Here is a 19,833-nt window from a genome sequence, read left to right on the forward strand (position 1 = left end):
GGGATTCTCCAGGCAAGAATACTGGAGTGGGTTGTCATGCCCTTCTCCAGGGGATCTTCCCGACCCAGGGATTGAACCCGAGTCTCTTATGTCTCATGCATTGTCAGGGGGGTTCTTTACCACTAGCACCACCCAGGAAGCCTACTGACCTCTAAGGATCCCCTTAAATGTTCAGTTACCCCCAAACTTCAGCAGTTCTAGACTCTGCTTAGTTTCTCGGAACCTGTGCTGCCTCTTATTTGCCTGTTGAATGTGAGCAAAATTGGAATTAGTCATTGGAGCAGTAGTCATTGGAAAGCATCTTTCTTCTTTGGTAAAGTAGCCCATCTGTCTGAGGATACTGGAGCTGGCTGTCGCCATGCAAGTGAGACAGAAGGGGAACTTTAGGGAGATCCACCATTCAAGCCTGCGGTTATTTTAAAAACAAAGAGAATTCATTTCCAGAAGCAGCTGTGCATTTGAAACACTGCTTTCCTGGATATAGCGATTGAAAGTTGTGTGAAATTATACAGCAAATGCCAACTCTTAAGCACCTGCCGTGGTCTCTGATACCAGCCGATAGGAGTGCCAACCAGACTTTTTACAAATGTTAACTTATTTAATAAGACTTGCATGAAATAGAAGTGCAGTGATTCTGATTTTACAGATGGGAAAACAAAGACTCCAACAAGCTGAGTGTTTTTTATGTTATCAACTAACTGACAGCCTCCAACCTATGATAAGGAAGATACTGATTTTACACTCTAGTTATCCTTAGCAGGTAGAATGCTCATTGAAAAGGCTCAATCAGGAGGTCTGGGATTTCTGTTTTAGTCTCTCAGATGAACTGAATTTCAAGGAGCAGGCACAAATAAAATTCCTCTTTGCACTAACTCTGTTTTAGCCCTAGCAGCCATCAACATTGTTTAAATACCACTGTCAAATGACATTGTAGTTTGGGATCTAATTTCTGACTAGTACTTTGAATTGAAAATGGTCAGCAGTGAGAAATGGGGACATTTTCCAAGCATGTCTGGAAAATATAGTTGGTCCCAGAAGAGAAGCATGTAGGTTTAGGATTGCCCTAGTTTCCAACTAAAATGATCATTTCTAAACAAAAACCTGATCACAATTATCTTCTCCTTAGAAGTTTTCAGTGCTCCACCAGCCACGCCCTTTGCACAGAGGCTGGAGTCTCTGTGGCCTTTCTGGTTTGGCTCCTGCCTGACTCTCAGTTGTTGTTCAGTTGCTAAGTCGTGTCCAACTCAGTTTGTCCTCATGGCCCAGCCTGGCTTGACCCAGGAACCCTCCTAATCTCCTGGCTTCATTTCCTGCGCCCCGGCCCACTTGTTTGTTTTCTCAGTTTCCCAGTTGCAAGTTTCTAAGTAATCACGATGATTGGCCTGACTCTTCCTTTCAAACTTGGCCTCACCTGTCACAGGTCTCTGACCACCTTGGAAACTGGCTGTGGTTGGGTCAAGTCCTCACTGCAGACCAGTCAGAATGTCACCAGCTGGAGGGGTCAGAGCCAACGTGGCTCCCGGGATAGACTTCTCTTTTCTGTTTCTCTTTCTGTCCCCCATTTGCCACAAACTTAATGGTATCCTTTGTTCTTTTCCCTCTTTTTCAGATATCATTAATGGAGCTCAAGAAAAATGCGTATTGCCTCCTATGGATGGCTACCCCCATTGTGAGGGGAAAATCAAGGTAAGTCAAGAGCGATGTCCATTCATCCACTCCTTCTCGACCTGCACTGACAGCCCTGTCTTCCCCTCCCTTCTCTTCTCCTCCCCAGTGATGCAGATGGGTATCGAGCCGTCTTTAAGGAAGTCATTTAAGGGGTGTATCAGCCCTGCCAGTTTGGGGCTGTGGCCATGACAACCATTCCCTGCTTATGCCAGCTCCATGGGGTTAGTCAACAGTGACTAACTGGTCAGACTGAAAGAGCTGGGCCATTGCAGGCACCTTCTGTGTCTTTAAAATTGCGTTCCCTCTCTTTCCCACCCTCCAGCGGGTTATCCTTCAAGAGCCAAAGACAAGGGGCTTCCATGATTTAGTGTCCACCTCCCTTCTCCCAAGTCCCCAGACCTCAGCTGTGAGGTCTCCAGATTGTTATTTAAATGTCACATTTGCATGTGCAGTTGAGTACCCAGACACTGTTGGCCACTCTTTGAGTCTTAATGTTTGCTTTTGTTTTTTTCATCGCATTTATGTGGCCAAACCTTGGGGAGACCACTCCCCTGCTCAGTAGTTTTCAGAGAAGAGTTTCTGTTCAGACATCACTTAGGATGGTGAGACAAACCCCAGAGCATTTTGAATGGCTTCCATATGGGACTCAAGTACACACTGTGCTCCTGCCTTGATTCCCGTGCTGTTTTCCAGGCTCCGTGCTGGGGCTGGTGCCACTGTAGGTCTCCGGGAGGGCACTGTCATGCCAGGGTCTGTGAGGCACTTGCTCTTGAGAAGACATTCCTCCCCATTGGTGCTCCTGGGCTTTACTGCTGGATGAATCTCACAGCCTCTAGGCAGACGTGCCCACCACAGTGAATGACTGCTCATCAGTGCTCTTCCTCCTCTGCTTGTTTCAGTGGATGAAAAATATGTGGCGCTCGGATCCCTGCTACGCAGAATACGGAGTGGATGGGTCCACCTGCTCTTTTTTTATTTACCTCAGTGAGGTGAGCGGCTTCTTGTGTTTTTCCGGGGGTGGAATCGATGTGTGTGGTTGGTCTGTTCCATAGCTGAGCCTGGAATTTGAAAAGCTTAAAAATGTATATTGTTTTTACATGAACGGTTTATGATTTCCTTCTTCATTGCTCTCCTCTGTCCCCAAGTAGCATGATTTTTTTTTCCCCTTGAGTAAAAAATAGTCTGAGTTTACTAATATTTTTTACCAATTAAAAAAAATTTAGTAAAATACACATAACAAAATTCACCAGCTTTATCATAAAGCGTACAATTCAGTTTCATTAAGTACATTCATGTTGCTGTGTAACCATTGCCACCATCCTCCATCTCCAGAACGCTTCATCTTGCCAACCTGAAACTGTTCCTATCAAACTGTGACTCCACAGCCTCCCACCTTCTTCCAGCCCTAGCAACCACCATTCTACTGTGTCTGCCTCAGATTCTGATTACTCCAAGTACTCCTACAAGGTGAAATATACAGTATTTGTCTTTTGTGATCCGCTGATTGCACTTGACATAGTGTACTCAAGGTTCATCCATGTTATAACAGGTGTCAGAATGCCCTTCCTTTTTGAGACTGAAAAATATTCTATTATGTATACAGACTGCATATTGTTACCCATTCATCTGTCAGTGGACACTTGGGTTGCCTCGCTCTTTCATCAGATGTGAATGGTACTGCTGTGGGCATGAATGTACATGTAACTCTTTGAGACCCTGATTTCAATTCTTTTGGGTATATATCCAGAAACAGAGTTGCTGGCTCATATGGTATTTCTATTTTTAATGTTTTGAGGAGCCACCAGACTATTTTCCATAGCAGCTGCGCCATTTTACATTCCCACCACCAATGCACAAGGTTCTAACTTCTCCACATTCTCACCAACACTTGTTATTTTCCACTTTTTCTTTCCTAGTGGCCATGTGAATGGGTATGAGGGAGTATCTCACTCGTATCACTGGTTGTATTTCCTTACTGCTTAATGATGTTCAGCATCTTTTCATGTGCTTCTTGGCTGAGTTAGCTATTTATTGTACTTACAGACTGAATTATTAACTTTCTCCCTTTTTTCCACCTTTTTATCTGAACTTCATTTTCATTTGTACCCTTGAATTAGCAACTTGTTTTTTAAGAGTCACAGGGCATTTTTACAGACCACATGGAATCTGTTACATACTTCAGTGATTCCTTTCACCTTTAGAAAGGTTGATGGAGTGGGGTGGGGTTAAGACTTTATTCAGAGCCAGCTACAGGAGAGAACTGAGCAGGGAATGAAACTCCATTGGCTGTATCCCCCATCCCTTATGGGCAGTGGCCCTCAGAGCTTATGAAATGGATGCTGGCTAATTTTTAAGGTTGTGCACTTGGCAGGCTCTTGGCTTCCATCTCCTTTTATTTGCACCCCTAGTTTTGGTACTGTTGTTGTTTAACCGGTACTTAATAACATCTCCCTGGTGATGCCATGCAGAGAGGAGAATGCCTCCATTTTGAGGCTAAATGAAATGTTTTTGCTATACTTTTCCTTGTCGGATTCAGGTGCCTCTCCTCTGTGGCATAAGATGATGGGGGATGGAAGCCAAACCAGTATTGCTCTAGGGCATGTGTCCCTGGAATCTGTGGGATTTGTCCCTCTTGGCACCCTTCTCTTTCCTCTGTAAGAGTCAGACTTTTTTTTTTTTTTGGATGAGGTTGCTACATGGCCACCCCAGGGCCATCATGGGAACCGTCAGAGTAGATGATAGTTAAAATACCTCTTGGAAATGAAAAAGCTCTGAGAGTTGGGTGTGTGATGTACCTTATTAGCAGGCTGCTGACAAGTTGATTCTGTAGCATGAGTGTGTTTCGAGCTTGGGTGTCCTGGGGCCCGCCTCCTCATTTTCTTCTCCAGAGGAGTAAGGTCTGGGGCTATGGGTCAATTAAAGGCACCTTTCCTGCCCTGAGGAAAAAGTCCCTCATTTAGTTCAATTTTCAAAAGTTTTTTTCCCATTTCCATTTGACAGAATTTAGCCACAGTCTAACTGGGCTCCCTGATTGACAAACTGAGCTAATTTCACACCTTCCTAAGAGTTTGCATCTTGGGGAAGACTGCTGAAGTGAAGGCAGAGGAAGAGGGATTGAGGCGCCCGCTCCAGCCTGGGTCTTCATTTCCTAAGCCAGAGCTGGGGAGGTGCGGGAGAATGGTTCGGATGAAGAGGACTGCGATTACATATGACCTGGTTCCCTTCCTTTGAAACAGCCACCCTACCACTACCAGAAGGGAAGGAAGGATGTAGCTAAGATGAGAGAAGAGGGAACTTCTGTGGAGGTAAATTGAGAGGAGTGTGGGATTGACTGGGCTGCATAAAGATGTGATGGATTATGTAGACTTGGTATTGGAGCCTGGGTGACTTGTTTCAGAATCTTTAACTAGTTTTTTCTCCTTCCTGGACCTGGAATGGTGCTTCGTTTGCCTATTCTACCTATTCTATTCTTACGCAAATGATCAGACTTTTCTTTTTGTTCCACTGAACTCAGTTCAGTGAGCACTTATTGAACATCTATTATGTTCACTGATTGTCAACAGGTACTGAGACCTCATTTGCTTGGCACCATGCTATGCATTCATTATCTTAAAAGTCTCATAGAAGAGAAAGCATGGATACAGGTAATTGAGCCAGGAAGGTCCTGGGAAGCAACTAGGAACTTCTTCAAAGCTTTAATGTGAAAATTATCTTGAAACTCTGGCACTTAAAATTTTTTTTCTTTTTTCAAAGCATCTTAATAGGTACCCTATAAGAGAAGAAAATGTAATCAATATGAGCCTTTCAATAGTCAGTACTTTCTTAGAGCCTCACACCTGACTTCAGCTTCTGTTCCTGGTGCTTGCTAAACTCTGTGCTCTTGGAAAAGTTGCTCTCTTTGTGTCTCAGGTTCTTCCTTTTTAATATAAAAGTTTTAACTTTGTTTCTAAAGAATCCTACCTTGAGGATTCCTGAGTCTATATGGGCCCATGCTTAGAGTAGAGCCTGATAAATGATAATTATTTTAACTGAGCTTTCATGATAAGTTTTTTTTTTTACTTTACTTTCGTGGAGGGTATTTAGTTTTTTTATTGAACTGTGGCTGATTTACAGTGTTGTCTTAGTTTCTGGTCTGTGTGTGTGTATAAAGTATATATATATATATTCTTTTTCAAATTCTTTTCCCATATATCTGCTAAGTTGCTTCAGTTGTGACCGACTCTTTATGACCCTATGGACTGTAGCCCACCAGGCTCCTCTGTCCATGGGATACTCCAGGCGAGTGTACTGGAGTTGTTTGCCGTGCCCTCCTCCAGGGGATCTTCCCAACCCAGGGATCGAACTTGCATCCCTTATGTCTCCTATATTGGCAGCTGGTTTCTTTACCACTAGCGCCAGCTGGGAAGCCCCCTTTTCCTATATAATTGGAAAATGCTGAGTATAATTCTCTGTGATATAGTAGGTCCTTGTGGTTTATCTAGAATAGCCTGTGTGTGTTACTCCCAAAGTCCTATTTTATCCCTCCCCCACACACACCTTTCCCCTTTGGTAACCATAAGTTTGTTTTCTGTGTCTATGCATGATAGATTTTTGATGTTGCCATTATTTGAGTACAGTTGTGGAGTGTCATATAGCCCAGGACATTTTCTATTGGGACCTTGATTTCCTTTTAGAATTAGAATGAATTTCTTGTTCTCATTCACCAATCTCATTTAATTCTAGATCCCTAGACTTCTAGTAATATAGAAGAATATAGTTCTCCTTGGCTTCCTTTCTCAGGATGTGATTCTGGCTCATATTAAAATCATGAACCGGATGTGTGGAGCTGCAGTGCACCTCTTGCCATTGTTAAAATGAAATTAATAAAGATGTTTCCTAAACCCTGTTAATTCTGTTCTAGTGGTCTGTATAACTCCTGGACAACACCTTTGGCTTTGTGGTGCTGTTTTTGTCTTTTTTTTTTTTTCTTCTTCTTGCTTTCTTCACACTTTTCTTCTTTTGTTACTTCATTTAACCCATATCATATGCCAGCTTACTCTTGCAGTTGGGAAGGTGATTGACAGAGACATTTTCATTCGATTTTTTTTACTTCATCAGTGAATACACTGGTGACTTTGATTCTTTTCTTAGTCCTTATTGAAGAGCAGGGGATGAGATGATTAGCATCACCGACTCAATGGACATGAATCTGAGCAAACTCTGGGAGCTAGTGAAGGACAGGGGAACCTGGTGTGCTGCAGTCCATGGGATTGCAAAGAGTCAGACTTGACTTAGGGACTGAACAACAACAAAAATTGAAGAAGAGCCAGTTCTTGTTTTCATGTATGTTTAACTTCAGAGCTTTGACAGATATTTTACTTCATGTCCTCTTTCATATCTCCCATAGTCGGTCACTAGTTGAATTGAGGCATTTAGATTCAGACCAGTCTTAGAAAACGGCACTCTTCCTGCATTTTTCTTCCCCTGAAACTTCTAATCTTCCCCTCACCAACTAGTAGTCTACCAGCCTCTTACGGGGACTCTCAGAAGGTAAAGTCATCAGTGTTTATCCTTGATTATCCCCACAGACGCTGTATTAGGGCCTGGGTGTGGTGCTAAAAGTCTCAGCGTTGCCCTTCTTTGGTGGCAGGCAGTAAGAGAAGCGTGAAACATGACGGAGCCCCGTGTGTAGCTGACACCTCAAATGCACAGCACCATTTCACCCTCGCCCCAGCTCTGAGAGCTGCATCTTAGAGGCTCCAAGAGGTTTAGTTGCTTAGTACTTCTGCACTCACCGTTGCTGTTGCCCTTTCATGTCGCATGAAAGCTGAACTCAAATGAAGTCATTTGTCATTGTTGCCTTTGCGTTCAGTTCTATTCTCAAATCCACTTGTGTTTGAAATTCAGCTGTCATTTAGCTGGTTTCCATTAATCAGTCTTCATTGCTAGTTTTCAAATACTCATAATTTTAATACTTTACTAGCCCCCTCCCCCACCAAAACAGCACCAATTCTCCTGAAGATACAACTCATGAAAACCAAGTACTCAGGTGGAAGCAAATGAATGATTCATGTCCGTTAACCAGCCTTGCATTTCCAGATCATCGGGCAGTTCATTTTCTGTATCTGTTTTTGTGAGCCATGTAACTACTCCTGTTAGAGATGAGAGCCTATAAAGTAATTACTCTGAATGTCATTGTTTCAGGTATTATTAACTTAGCCCTCTGCAGAGCCTTTTACTGCTATCAGCTTTTACACAATTGAGAATGAATGTCTTTACCCCTATTGATATTATATTGTTAGATGGTGCTGATATATTTGATGCCTACACAGTTTTGCTGTCTGCACAATTATTGTAGCAACTAGCAACCTTCACACCCTGCCAGACTTCTTAATTTGTTTGTACTGTTTTTTTAAGGACTTGTGTTGCCATTCGATTGCTCAGTGATTTATTGCTAGATCTTAGGATGTGTACAAGCTGTTGCTTCAAATGCCAGTTTGGACTGGTTGAGTGAGTGACTATGTGTCTGTGTGTGTGTGCACACCCACCTGTATGTGAGTCCCTCATAAAGGAACAAAAGCAGCAATTTCATGCCTTACTCATCAGTCTGTTTCTTATGTTTCAGAAACAACAGGCATAAAGGTCTCCATGTCTTCCTATTCTCCCTTGGCAATATGTAAAACTAATATTGGCTGAGTGTGCTATTAACCTTGAGTTTAAATTCAGCGTACTTAATCCGTTGATTAATGCCAAGATTAATGCCTAACAGCAAAGGTTGAAAGCTTAAATGTTTGTGAATGTGAGCATGAAATGAAATCCTAATAATCAGTACAATGATTTGGATTTATGGACTATGTTGGCTGCTAAAGATATCTTGGAAACGGTGTCGCACAGACTAATTTGTCAAAGTGGGCCGCGGTAAAGAATTGACTGTTTAGGTTGCAGGAGAAAACCTGAATGAGAAAATATAACTAACATTTTGGGACGAGTCAGGAAGTACTTTAAAAATTCCACTAGACTGTTGCCTGAGATTACCCACACACACCTTTTAAATGTTTAGCTGTTTGACACAGGAAATTCTCTTTCTGTGAGATAATATTTTTTGGCAACACAGGAGGTGACAGAGATTTATGATCTTGTTCTTTTCAGTTCTTGAATTCAGCCTTTACTTTTTTCTTCTTTATCGGTGTGTTTTTGTGGCTCTTATTACCTGAATTCTAAGACATCTTTAGAAACTGCTTCTTTAAAACAATCCTGATTTTACCGAACAGTATTTGTTGTCAGCTTAAATGATCTCTCAATTTCCCTCAACCTCTACCTTCTTCTAAGTTCATTCTTTTATGACCACTCCTGTTTGTCAGTTTTACATACTACAGCATTAATTTTATATCTTTTTTGTTTCTTTTTTTATTATTATTATTTTCACAAACTACAGCATTTAGATTGAGATTTCTTACTCTGACCTCCACCTTCCTAAAATTAAAAGGGACTTGCCAAACCCCAGACCATTACCTGTTTGCTCTTTGAAAACATGTGGCAGATAGGGTTTTGATGCAGTCATCTCCAATTTGTGCTTTTACAAACTTTTAAATGTTGTTTCTGGTCATTCATATTATATACCAGTAAGAAATTTGTAAAGTTTTATGTTTTAAACTTTTTTTAGTGTGGAAAATATCAAACCTATGTAAAAGAAACAGGTATAAGGAAAGTCTGTGTGTCTGTGACACAGATTCAATAAGTGTCCGTTTGTGGCCAATCTCATTCACTGACACCTCTCCCAGATGGTTATTTTGCAGCAAATCCCCCAAATCGCATCATCTGTGAATGTTTCACTACATACCTTTAAAAGAGGCTCTTTTAAAACATAGGACTACTAAAACTGTTACATATTTTTAAAAATCACAGAATTCCATAATATCTTCAAATATCAGATTCACATTTTGTAGAACATTTTGTAACCTGAAGTTTATTTATTTGAATGGAGTTTCAAGCAATGACCATAAATTACAACAGTTGGTGCCCCTTGTGATTTTTCACTGATGAAACTTTACTTGCCTTAGAAGCTGCTGTTGTACTCTGTACTCTTAGAAGAGTTTGTTGTACTCTGAGTTTTTATGACCATATCCCCGTGTTGTTGGATAACCTGCTTCCCCAACCCTTGTATTTCCTGTAAATTGATAGTAGATCTGAGGCTAGATCAGAATCAGACAATATTTTTTTCAAAATTGTTTCATGGATGGTATTAAATGCTTCTGGCAGGAGACACATAAATGCCTACTTCTTTCTCTTTTTGTGATATCAGCAGCAATCAATAATTACTGCCTGGATTCATCAGGATTCGTTCTTAATATATCAGGAATACTCTGTATAGAGAAATGAGTCCTCATCTGGTATTTGGTTACCCTGAGGAACAGTTCATAAAGGAAACCTTGATTTCTCTGTTGATTTCCTAGCATCTTCCGCTGGTGACCAGTAGTTTGTTTGCTTGCTTGCTTGTTTTAATGCTTGTTGTTTCAATCAAGGCTTTGACTGAACTATATTTGATATGTTTGATCCATTCCAATTATTTTCTTGCTAGTTCTCATAGTACTCCTTCTTTGACCAGTTGGGGCCAATGCATATTATCTTCTGAGGCCTTTTGACATAACCCTGGGTGTTTTCTGTAAGTCCCCTTGGTTCCTCTTACTGGGAAATAAGACAAACCGTAGTCTGGATACCAGGGGAATTCATTGCTACTGGGATTTTCTGGATGCTGGGCATATGACAGTGAGCCAGAAGGCAAACACTTCTTAAGGTTATGTTTTATAGGAGGGGACGGGCAACAAAAAGTAACATATATATCTTTTAGATTACAGTAGGATTGTGGAGAGCATTAAAACTGAGATGGGACTCAAAATGCTCGTGAGGAGTGATGGTGTCAGTTTTAGATAGCATGTTCAGAAAGTGCCCTACTGAAAAAGTGGGAGGAGGATGTGTGAGCACCAAATTGAAGGAAGTGAGACAGGAAGAGGCTCAGAAGTCTGACACAGGTATTTAGCAGGTGGGGGAAACAGTCAGTGCAAAGGTCTTGGGGTGACCATCAACATCCAGCATTAAGAAAAGATATATGGAAAGTCATCTCCAGAGAGATATTTGTCTTTTCTTTACAGGAATAATAGTGCCTGGCACACATATTTATTGAATGAATGACTCTATTTAAAACATTTCTTAAACTAGTTGATAGCTTTTTTGTCTCTTTGTTCTAAGTGGGTGACTTCACCAGCTCTATCAACTTTCTAATCTTGAAAAATTGTTTTTGTAAAATATTAAGATTAAAATCTGCTAAGAACTTGAGTTTGAGACACGAAGCAAGGGCATTTTGAGTACTTATTAGCAATTTTAATATAATGTTCTTTAATATTTTATCTATAGGGGAATGCAGAGGATCAGGTTAGACTGTTAGAATGGAATTAGCCAATTATATTAGAAGGCACAGTTTTCTGGCCCAGCTTTTATTCTTATTGTCACTCAGCATTATTTGCCTGGATCTACGCTTCAGGCAAAATTGCATACTGCTGCAAAAGAAGAGCTGTTTTGCATGTGTGTGTGTTTAGTCACTTCAGTTGTGTCTGACTCTTTGCGAACCTATAGACTGTAGCCCACCAGGCTCCTCTGTGCAGGCAAGAATATTGTGTTGCCATGCTGTTCTCCAGAGGATCTTCCCGACCTAGGGATCGAACTTGCGTCTCTTACATCTACCTGCATTGGCAGGTGGGTTCATTACTAAGAGCGCCACCTGGGAAGCCCTTTCTTATTCTCACTCAGCATTATTTGCCTGGATCTACACTTAAGGCCGGAGAAGGCAATGGCAAGCCACTCCAGTACTCTTGCCTAGAAAGTCCCGTGGATGGAGGAGCCTGGTAGGCTGCAGTCCATGGGGTCGCTATGAGTCGGACATGACTGAGCAACTTCACTTTCACTTTTCACTTTCACACATTGGAGAAGGAAATGGCAACCCACTCCAGTGTTCTTGCCTGGAGAATCCCAGGGACGGGGGAGCCTGGTGGGCTGCCGTCTGTGGGGTCGCACAGAGTCCGACACGACTGAAGTGACTTAGCAGCAGCAGCAACACTTAAGGCAGAATTGCACACTGCCACTAAAGAGGAGCTCTGACCTTGGTGACTGGAATGTGAGCACTTTTATCAGTTGGGTGACTGTGGCTCTAGTGTCCTCAGTGTGAATACAGGCCCAGTGGGGCCGAGTTTGCCTCTGTGCAGTGTAAGAAGCATCTCGCTATTATCTGAATAGTTCATGACAGAGGAATAATTTGTTGCCTCTCCTGTATAAAGGAAATTGACAGGTCTCTTCCCATAGAGATTTGGGATGAATTTTTGAAACTCTGATATTCTCTCATTAGCACCCCACTGGTTTGGGGTGTGTTGAAAATTCACAGCAGTTTCTCTTGAAGTCCCTATCCCTTCCCTAATATCCTGAGTAGTCCTGTCTCAGGTCTTCCCAGCCCTTGGCTCTCTTGCACATGATTGATTCTATACTTTCTGATACTCCTGCCTTCCCCCCATGGTCGGGAGCAGCACTGCATATTGCAGAAAATGCATGGATAGCTTGGGAGTTTGGGATTGACATGTACGCACTGCTATGTTTAAAATGCTTTTCCATGGGGAAAAAAAAAAAAAAGTCTGTCTGGATTCATCTCCTACCTGTGTGGCCTAGAACATTTCCTTGAGTTTTCAGACTGGTTTCTCTCCACTGAGGTCAAGGTAAAAGCCTGCCATGCTTGCCTCAGGGTGTTGTTGAAAGATTCTAATACAATGAAGAAAATACATTGTGCCACTTAAAAGGAAAAGAGTATCCTTATAATGAATATCTTTAGCACTCAAGTCACCCATTTTTTCACTCAGTATGTAACAACTAATGATTGAGGACCTGTTGTGTGCCAGGCCCTGTTCTCCGGCTTGAGGAAAGAGCACTGAACAGGCCAACTGAAGTCCCTAAGGAGCTTACATTCGTTGGGGCAGCAAACAGTAGTCATCCCATGGGTCAGATAATTTCTGCATGTGGTGTGTGTGCCAAGGAAAAGCAGAGTAAGGAGGTAGAGTGGCCAGGTAAGCAGATCAGGGAAGGCTTCTCAGGAAAAGTAGGAGCATAAGTGTGTAGGAGGGAAGAGAGGGAGGCCTGCGCACTCTGGGAGGAACATGTTTCAGGTAGAAAGTGCGTGGATGCTGAAGCCTGAGGTGTGGGGTTACCAGGTAAATGACAGGATGACCAATCATCATGAATTTCAGGTAGAGTGTTTTATTTATTTAACTGTGAGTATGAGGGCAGACATACTGAAATCATAGTCACAGAAAACTAGCTGATCTGATCACATGGACCATAGCCTTGTCTAACTCAGTGAAACTAAGCCATGCTGTGTGGGGCCACCCAAGACAGACGGGTTAGGGTGGAGAGGTCTGACAGAATGTGGTCCACTGGAGAAGGGAATGGCAAACCATTTCAGTATACTTGCCTTGAGAACCCCATGAACAGTATCAAAAGGCAAAATGATAGGATACTGAATGAGGAATTCCCCAGGTCGGAAGGTGCCCAGTATACTACTGGAGATCAGTGGAGAAATAACTCCAGAAAGAATGAAGGGATGGAGCCAAAGCAAAAACAATATGCACTTGTGAATGTGACTGGTGATAGAAGCAAGGTCCGATGCTGTAAAGAGCAATATTGCATAGGAACCTGGAATGTTAGGTCCATGAATCAAGGCAAATTGGAAGTGGTCAAACAGGAGATGGCAAGAGTGAACATAGACATTCTAGGAATCACTGAACTAAAATGGACTGGAATGGGTGAATTTAACTCAGATGACCATTCTATCTACTACTGTGGGCAGGAAGCCCTTAGAAGAAATGGAGTAGCCATCATGTTCAACAAAAGAGTCCGAAATGCAGTACTTGGATGCAGTCTCAAAAATGACAGAATGATCTCTGTTCATTTCCAAGTCAAGCCATTCAATATTACAGAATTCCAAGCCTACGCCCCAATCAGTAACACTGAAGAAGCCGAAGTTGAACAGTTCTATGAAGACCTACAAGACCTTTTAGAACTAAAACCCAAAACAGATGTCCTTTTCATTATAGGGAACTGGAATGCAAAAGTAGGAAGTCAAGAAACACCTGGAGTAACAGGCAAATTTGGCCTTGGAGCACAGAATGAAGCAGGGCAAAGGCTAATAGAGTTTTGCCAAGAGAACGCACTGGTCATAGCAAACACCTTCTTTCAATAACACAAGAGAAGATTCTACACATGGACATCACCAGATGGTCAACACCAAAATCAGATTGATTATATTCTTTGCAGCCAAAGATGGAGAAGCTGTATCAGTTCAGTTCAGTTCAGTCGCTCAGTCGTGTCCGACTCTCCGCGACCCCATGAATCACAGCACGCCAGGCCTCCCTGTCCATCACCAACTCCCGGAGTTCACTCAAACTCATGTTCACAGAGTCGGTGATGCCATCCAGCCATCTCATTCTCCGTCATCCCCTTCTCCTCCCACCCCCAACCTTTCCCAGCATCAGAGTCTTTTCCAGTGAGTCAACTCGTCGCATGAGGTGGCCAAAGTATTGGAGTTTCAGCTTTAGCATCAGTCCTTCCAATGAACATCCAGGATTGATCTCCTCTAGAATGGACTGGTTGGATCTCCTTGCAGTATAAGGGACTCTCAAGAGTCTTCTCCAACACCACAGTTCAAAAGCATCGATTCTTCGGCGATCAGCTTTCTTCACAGTCCAACTCTCACATCCATACATGACCACGGGAAAAACCATTGCCTTGACTAGATGGACCTTGGTTGGCAAAGTAATGTCTCTTCTTTTTAATATACTATCAAGGTTGGTCATAACTTTCCTTCCAAGGAACTGTATACAGTTAGCAAAAACAAGACCAGGAGCTGACTGTGGCTCAGATCATGAACTCCTTATTGCCAAATTCAGACTTAAATTGAAGAAAGTAGGGAAAACCACTAGACCATTCAGGTATGACCTAAATCAAATCCCTTATGATTATACAGTGGAAGTGAGAAATAGATTTAAGGGACTAGATCTGATAGATAGAGTGCCTGATGAGCTCTGGACGGAGGTTCGTGACATTGTACAGGAGACAGGGACCAAGACCATCCCATGGAAAAGAAATGCAAAAAAGCAAAATGGCTGTCTGAGAAGGCCTTACAAAGAGCTGTGAAAAGAAGAGAAGCGAAAAGCAAAGGAGAAAAGGAAAGATATAAGCATCTGAATGCAGAGTTCCAAAGAATAGCAAGGAGAGATAAGAAAGCCTTCCTCAGCGATCAGTGCAAAGAAATAGAGGAAAACAACAGAATAGGAAAAACAAGAGATCTCTTCAAGAAAATTAGAGATACCAAGGGAACATTTCATGCAAAGATGGACTCGATAAAGGACAGAAATGGTATGGACCTAACAGAAGCAGAAGATATTAAGAAGAGGTGGCAAGAATACACAGAAGAACTGTACAAAAAAGATCTTCACGACGAAGATAATCACGATGGCGTGATCACTCACCTGGAGTCAGACATCTTGGAATGTGAAGTCAAGTGGGCCTTAGAGAGCATCACTACGAACAAAGCTAGTGGAGGTGATGGAATTCCAGTTGAGCTATTTCAAATCCTGAAATATGATGCTGTGAAAGTGCTGCACTCAATATGCCAGCAAATTTGGAAAACTCAGCAGTGGCCACAGGACTGGAAAAGGTCAGTCTTCATTCCCATCCCAAAGAAAGGCAATGCCAAAGATTGCTCAAACTACCGCACAAATGCACTCATCTCACACGCTAGTAAAGTCATGTTCAAAATTCTCCAAGCCAGGCTTCAGCAATACATGAACCATGAACTTCCAGATGTTCAAGCAGGTTTTAGAAAAGGCAGAGGCACCAGAGATCAAATTGCCAACATCCTCTGGATCATGGAGAAAGCAAGAGAGTTCCAGAAAAACATCTATTTCTGCTTTATTGACTATGCCAAAGCCTTTGACTGTGTGGATCACAATAAACTGTGGAACATTCTGAAAGAGATGGGAATACCAGACCACCTGACCTGCCTCTTGCGAAACCTGTATGCAGGTCAGGAAGCAACAGTTGGAATTGGACATGGACCAACGGACTGGTTCCAAATAGGAAAAGGAGTACATCAAGGTTGTATATTGTCACCCTGCTTATTTAACTTATATGCAGAGTACATCAGGAGGAATGCTTGGAATGGAAGAAGCACAAGCTGGAATCAAGATTGCCGGGAGAAATATCAATAACCTCAGATATGCAGCGGAGAACGCAATGGCAAGCCACTCCAGTACTCTTGCCTAGAAAATCCCATGGATGGAGGAGCCTGGTAGGCTGCAGTCCATGGGGTCACTATGGGTCAGACATGACTGAGCGACTTCACTTTCACACATTGGAGAAGGAAATGGCAACCGACTCCAGTGTTCTTGCCTGGAGAATCCCAGGGACAGGGGAGCCTGGTGGGCCTCCGTCTGTGGGGTCACACAGAGTCGGACACGACTGAAGTGACTTAGCAGCAGCAGCAGATATGCAGATGACACCACTCTTATGGCAGAAAGTGAAGAGGAACTAAAAAACCTCTTGATGAAAGTGAAAGAGGAGAGTGAAAAAGTTGGCTTGAAGCTCAGCATTCAGAAAACTAAGATCATGACATCTGGTCCCATCACTTCATGGGAAATAGATGGGAAAAAAGTGGAAACAGTGTCAGACTATTTTTGGGGGCTCCAAAATCACTGCGGATGCTGATTGCAGCCATGAAATTAAAAGACACTCCTTGGAAGGAAAGTTATGACCAACCTAGATAGCATATTAAAAAGCAGAGACATCACTCTGCTAACCAAGTTCCATCTAGTCAAGGGTATGGTTTTTCCAGTGGTCATGTATGGATGTGAGAGTTGGACTGTGAAGAAAGCTGATCACCGAAGAATTGATGCTTTTGAACTGTGGCGTTGGAGAAGACTCTCGCAAGTCCCTTGGACTGCAAGGAGATCCAACCAGTCTATTCTAAAGGAGATCAGTCCTGGGTGTTCATTGGAAGGACTGATGCTAAAGCTGAAGCTTCAATACTTTTGCACACCTCATGCGACGAGTTGACTCACTGGAAAAGACTCTGATGCTGGGAGGGATTGGGGACAGGAGGAGAAGGGGACGACAGAGGATGAGATGGCTGGATGGCATCACCAACTCAATGGAGGTGAGTTTGAGTTAACTCTGGGAGTTGGTGATGGACAGGGAGGCCTGGCGTGTTGTGATTCATGGGGTCACAAAGAGTCGGACATGACTGAGCGACTGAATGGAACTGATATGACAAATGGCGGTTTCCTGGTGGCTTAAATGATAAAAAAAAATTGCCATAGTACGGGAGACCCGGGTTTGATCACTGGGTCGGAAAGATGCCCTGGAGAAGGGAATGGCTACCCACTCCAGTATTCTTGCCTGGTGAAATCCATGGACAGAGGAGTCTGGTGGGCTATAGTCCACTTGTCACAAAGAGTCAGATACAACTAAGCGACTATGCTTTCACTTTCACATATGACAAATACTGCATGCAGCTTGCTAAAAAGAACAATCATCCTTTGTCTGAAATTTGAATTTAGCTGAGCATCTTTTCCCCTTTTCTCACAAGTCCACCAACCCTCCAGAGGCAGGAATGAACCTGGCAGGTGTTTGGATACGGAAGAAGGTTCTTATTTGGAGGGCAGGGGGAGTGAGATAGCAGTGTAAGCTTGAGGGTAAATCCTGGGTTTTATTCTCAGGGTAAGGAGAATTCCCTGGAAGGTCTGAGTTAGTGTAGGATGTAATCCAGTTTAGGTTTTGAAATGATCACCTCTGCTGCACAGAATACACATCAGGGGAGGAGGCTGCAGGCAGCAAGTTGTCATCACTGTCAAGGCGCTTCCAGCACTGCCCCACAGCAGGAGCAGAGTGAACTCTTTCTGAAGGATTTTGTGGAGATCTTGGCAGTCCTATTCTGATATTGGAGGCTGGACTGTGGTCATAGGACTGCAGGAACCCCATGTCTGGTTTCCCTGCTAAGTGCCGGCCCTGGCCAGGACAGATGGCACTTCCGTCCCCAGCCATGGGGCCGCCCTGCATCCATGTCTTCATCAGTCATAATGAGCGACCTTGCCCATATGATTACGTGGAAACCAGAGGACACAATGTGTGTGAAGTGATTTCCTAGTGCTTGGCTCTCGGTGCACTATAGTTTTTCTTGTTCTTCTCTGTCATCTACCTGCTTCCCCAGGCACAGCCTTTCCTAACAAACCACTTGGCCAAAATATTCATCAGCTTAGGTTTTTGCTGGAAAGGATGGGGCCAGGTAGTGGAACCACTCACATGTGGAGACATCCTTTACCATGTGCATTTCCTTTTTTGAATTTTTAGAAAAGGAGAGTAGGCCTGGGAGGAGCATAGAGTGGTGTAAAGAGATCTTTAAAAAAAAATTTTTTTAAAGCATGTTCCTTAATGAGTAGCTGCATTACATAGGTTATCAGTACAACAAATATGTGTATGCATATACATGTGTGTATCATCAGTTTATCTAATGAATATAATCAATTGTGTCATTTTGATAGGTAACCCACATGGTGGTGTCTAACTATATTTTTTAGGTCTCATAGCTAATAGAATTATTATAGAGTACCCAGGCCAGCACTTTTATGTTGTAGATGAGAAAACTTGAAAGTCAGATGGTTTAAGGTTATACCCCTAGTTGTTTGTGGAGTTGGACATAGAATCTGTTTTGGTAGATTCCAGATTCAGCAGCCCTCTTGTCCCTGCCCTTTAAAGCATCTCTGACACTTCATGTCCTGGTCCAGGGACAGGATCTCAGTCATCACCCAGCGCCGCCACTCACTAGTGAGTGAAAAGTGAAAGTGAAGTTGCTCAGTCATCTCTGACTCTTTGTGACCCCATGGACTGTAGCCTGCCTAGCCTACCAGGCTCCTCCATCCATGGAATTTCCCAGGCAAGAGTACTGGAGTGGGTTGCCATTTCCTTCTGCAGAGGATCTTCCCGACCCAGGGATTGAACCTGGATCTCCCGCATTGTCAGCAAACTCATTTACTATCTGAGCCACCAGGGAAGTCACTAGTGAGTGGACCTCTGCAAGTTCTCAGCACCTTCAATCTGGGGGTGGTACCCACCTTGTAGGGCATTTCAGGGGCTTAACTGATGGGATGCAGTCAAGTTCATTTGGTTTTTTCCCCACGTACTGAACTGTAAACCTTCAGTCAATGATTGTATGCTTATATAATGTAATGCCTTTAAAAATTACTCAATAAATGTTCTCTTTAAAAAGAAAAATCATAGTATGAAAATTTACATAAAGAAGAGAATCCTGAGCATCCAAGACATCAATCTCTAGAAATAATCTTAGACTTTTCTTATGCATTTTGTGTATTTACTTTTTGACCACACTTAACTCTTGGAAAAATATGGATGAAATTCTGTATGTCATGGATCCATTAAAGCAAAACCCTTCACATTATCCATGAGAGAACAGGCCATATCAGAGTCTGATTATTATTCTTTCAAAAGAATAGAATATTACTGCAGAGATTAAGTCTAGTTCAGCAGACATACACGCAGATATACATTAAATCTCCTCATTTTTGCTGTAATTTTATTATTTCTTTTCCCTCTTTAAAATACAATTAGAGCTGTAGGCATCTCTGTTGGTAGTTTCTCTTTTCTTCAATGTAAGAATTGTCCATCCGAAAGAGCTTGAAACTAAGTATGAACTACCTGAGATCTGTTTAGGAACTTTGCTTTGATTTACATTGTTCATTGATGAAGCTGCATAGCTTTGACTAGACGGACCTTGGTTGACAAAGTAATGTCTCTGCTTTTTAATATGCTATCTAGGTTGGTCATAACTTTCCTTCGAAGGAGCAAGCGTCTTTTAATTTCATGGCTGCAATCAGCATCCGCAGTGATTTTGGAGCCCCCAAAAATAAAGTCTGACACTGTTTCCACTGTTTTTCCATCTATTTCCCATGAAGTGATGGGACCAGATGCCATGATCTTAGTTTTCTGAAAGTTGAGCTTCAAGCCAACTTTTTCACTCTCCTCTTTCACTTTCATCAAGAGGTTTTTTAGTTCCTTTTCACTTTCTGCCATAAGGGTGGT

The 19,833-nt window shown here is 42.6% G+C and overlaps 1 protein-coding gene across 9 annotated transcripts in view; it reads left to right on the top strand.

Annotated features, from left to right (window-relative positions):
- Positions 1 to 19,833, top strand: part of MGAT5 (alpha-1,6-mannosylglycoprotein 6-beta-N-acetylglucosaminyltransferase) — a 407,856-nt gene that overhangs the window by 227,080 nt on the left and 160,943 nt on the right. For all 9 annotated transcript variants that reach the window (XM_088829001.1, XM_088829003.1, XM_088828985.1 and 6 more), the window contains 2 exons: positions 1,610 to 1,686; positions 2,568 to 2,657. In XM_088829001.1, the coding sequence (XP_088685127.1) occupies positions 1,610 to 1,686; positions 2,568 to 2,657 (167 nt within the window). The remainder of the gene's footprint in view (positions 1 to 1,609; positions 1,687 to 2,567; positions 2,658 to 19,833) is intronic.

This window comes from Moschus berezovskii, chromosome 2 (genome assembly GCF_049115385.1).
Source record: "Moschus berezovskii isolate FMDL1 chromosome 2, NW_MosBer_1.0, whole genome shotgun sequence".
Taxonomy (NCBI): Eukaryota; Metazoa; Chordata; class Mammalia; order Artiodactyla; family Moschidae; genus Moschus; species Moschus berezovskii.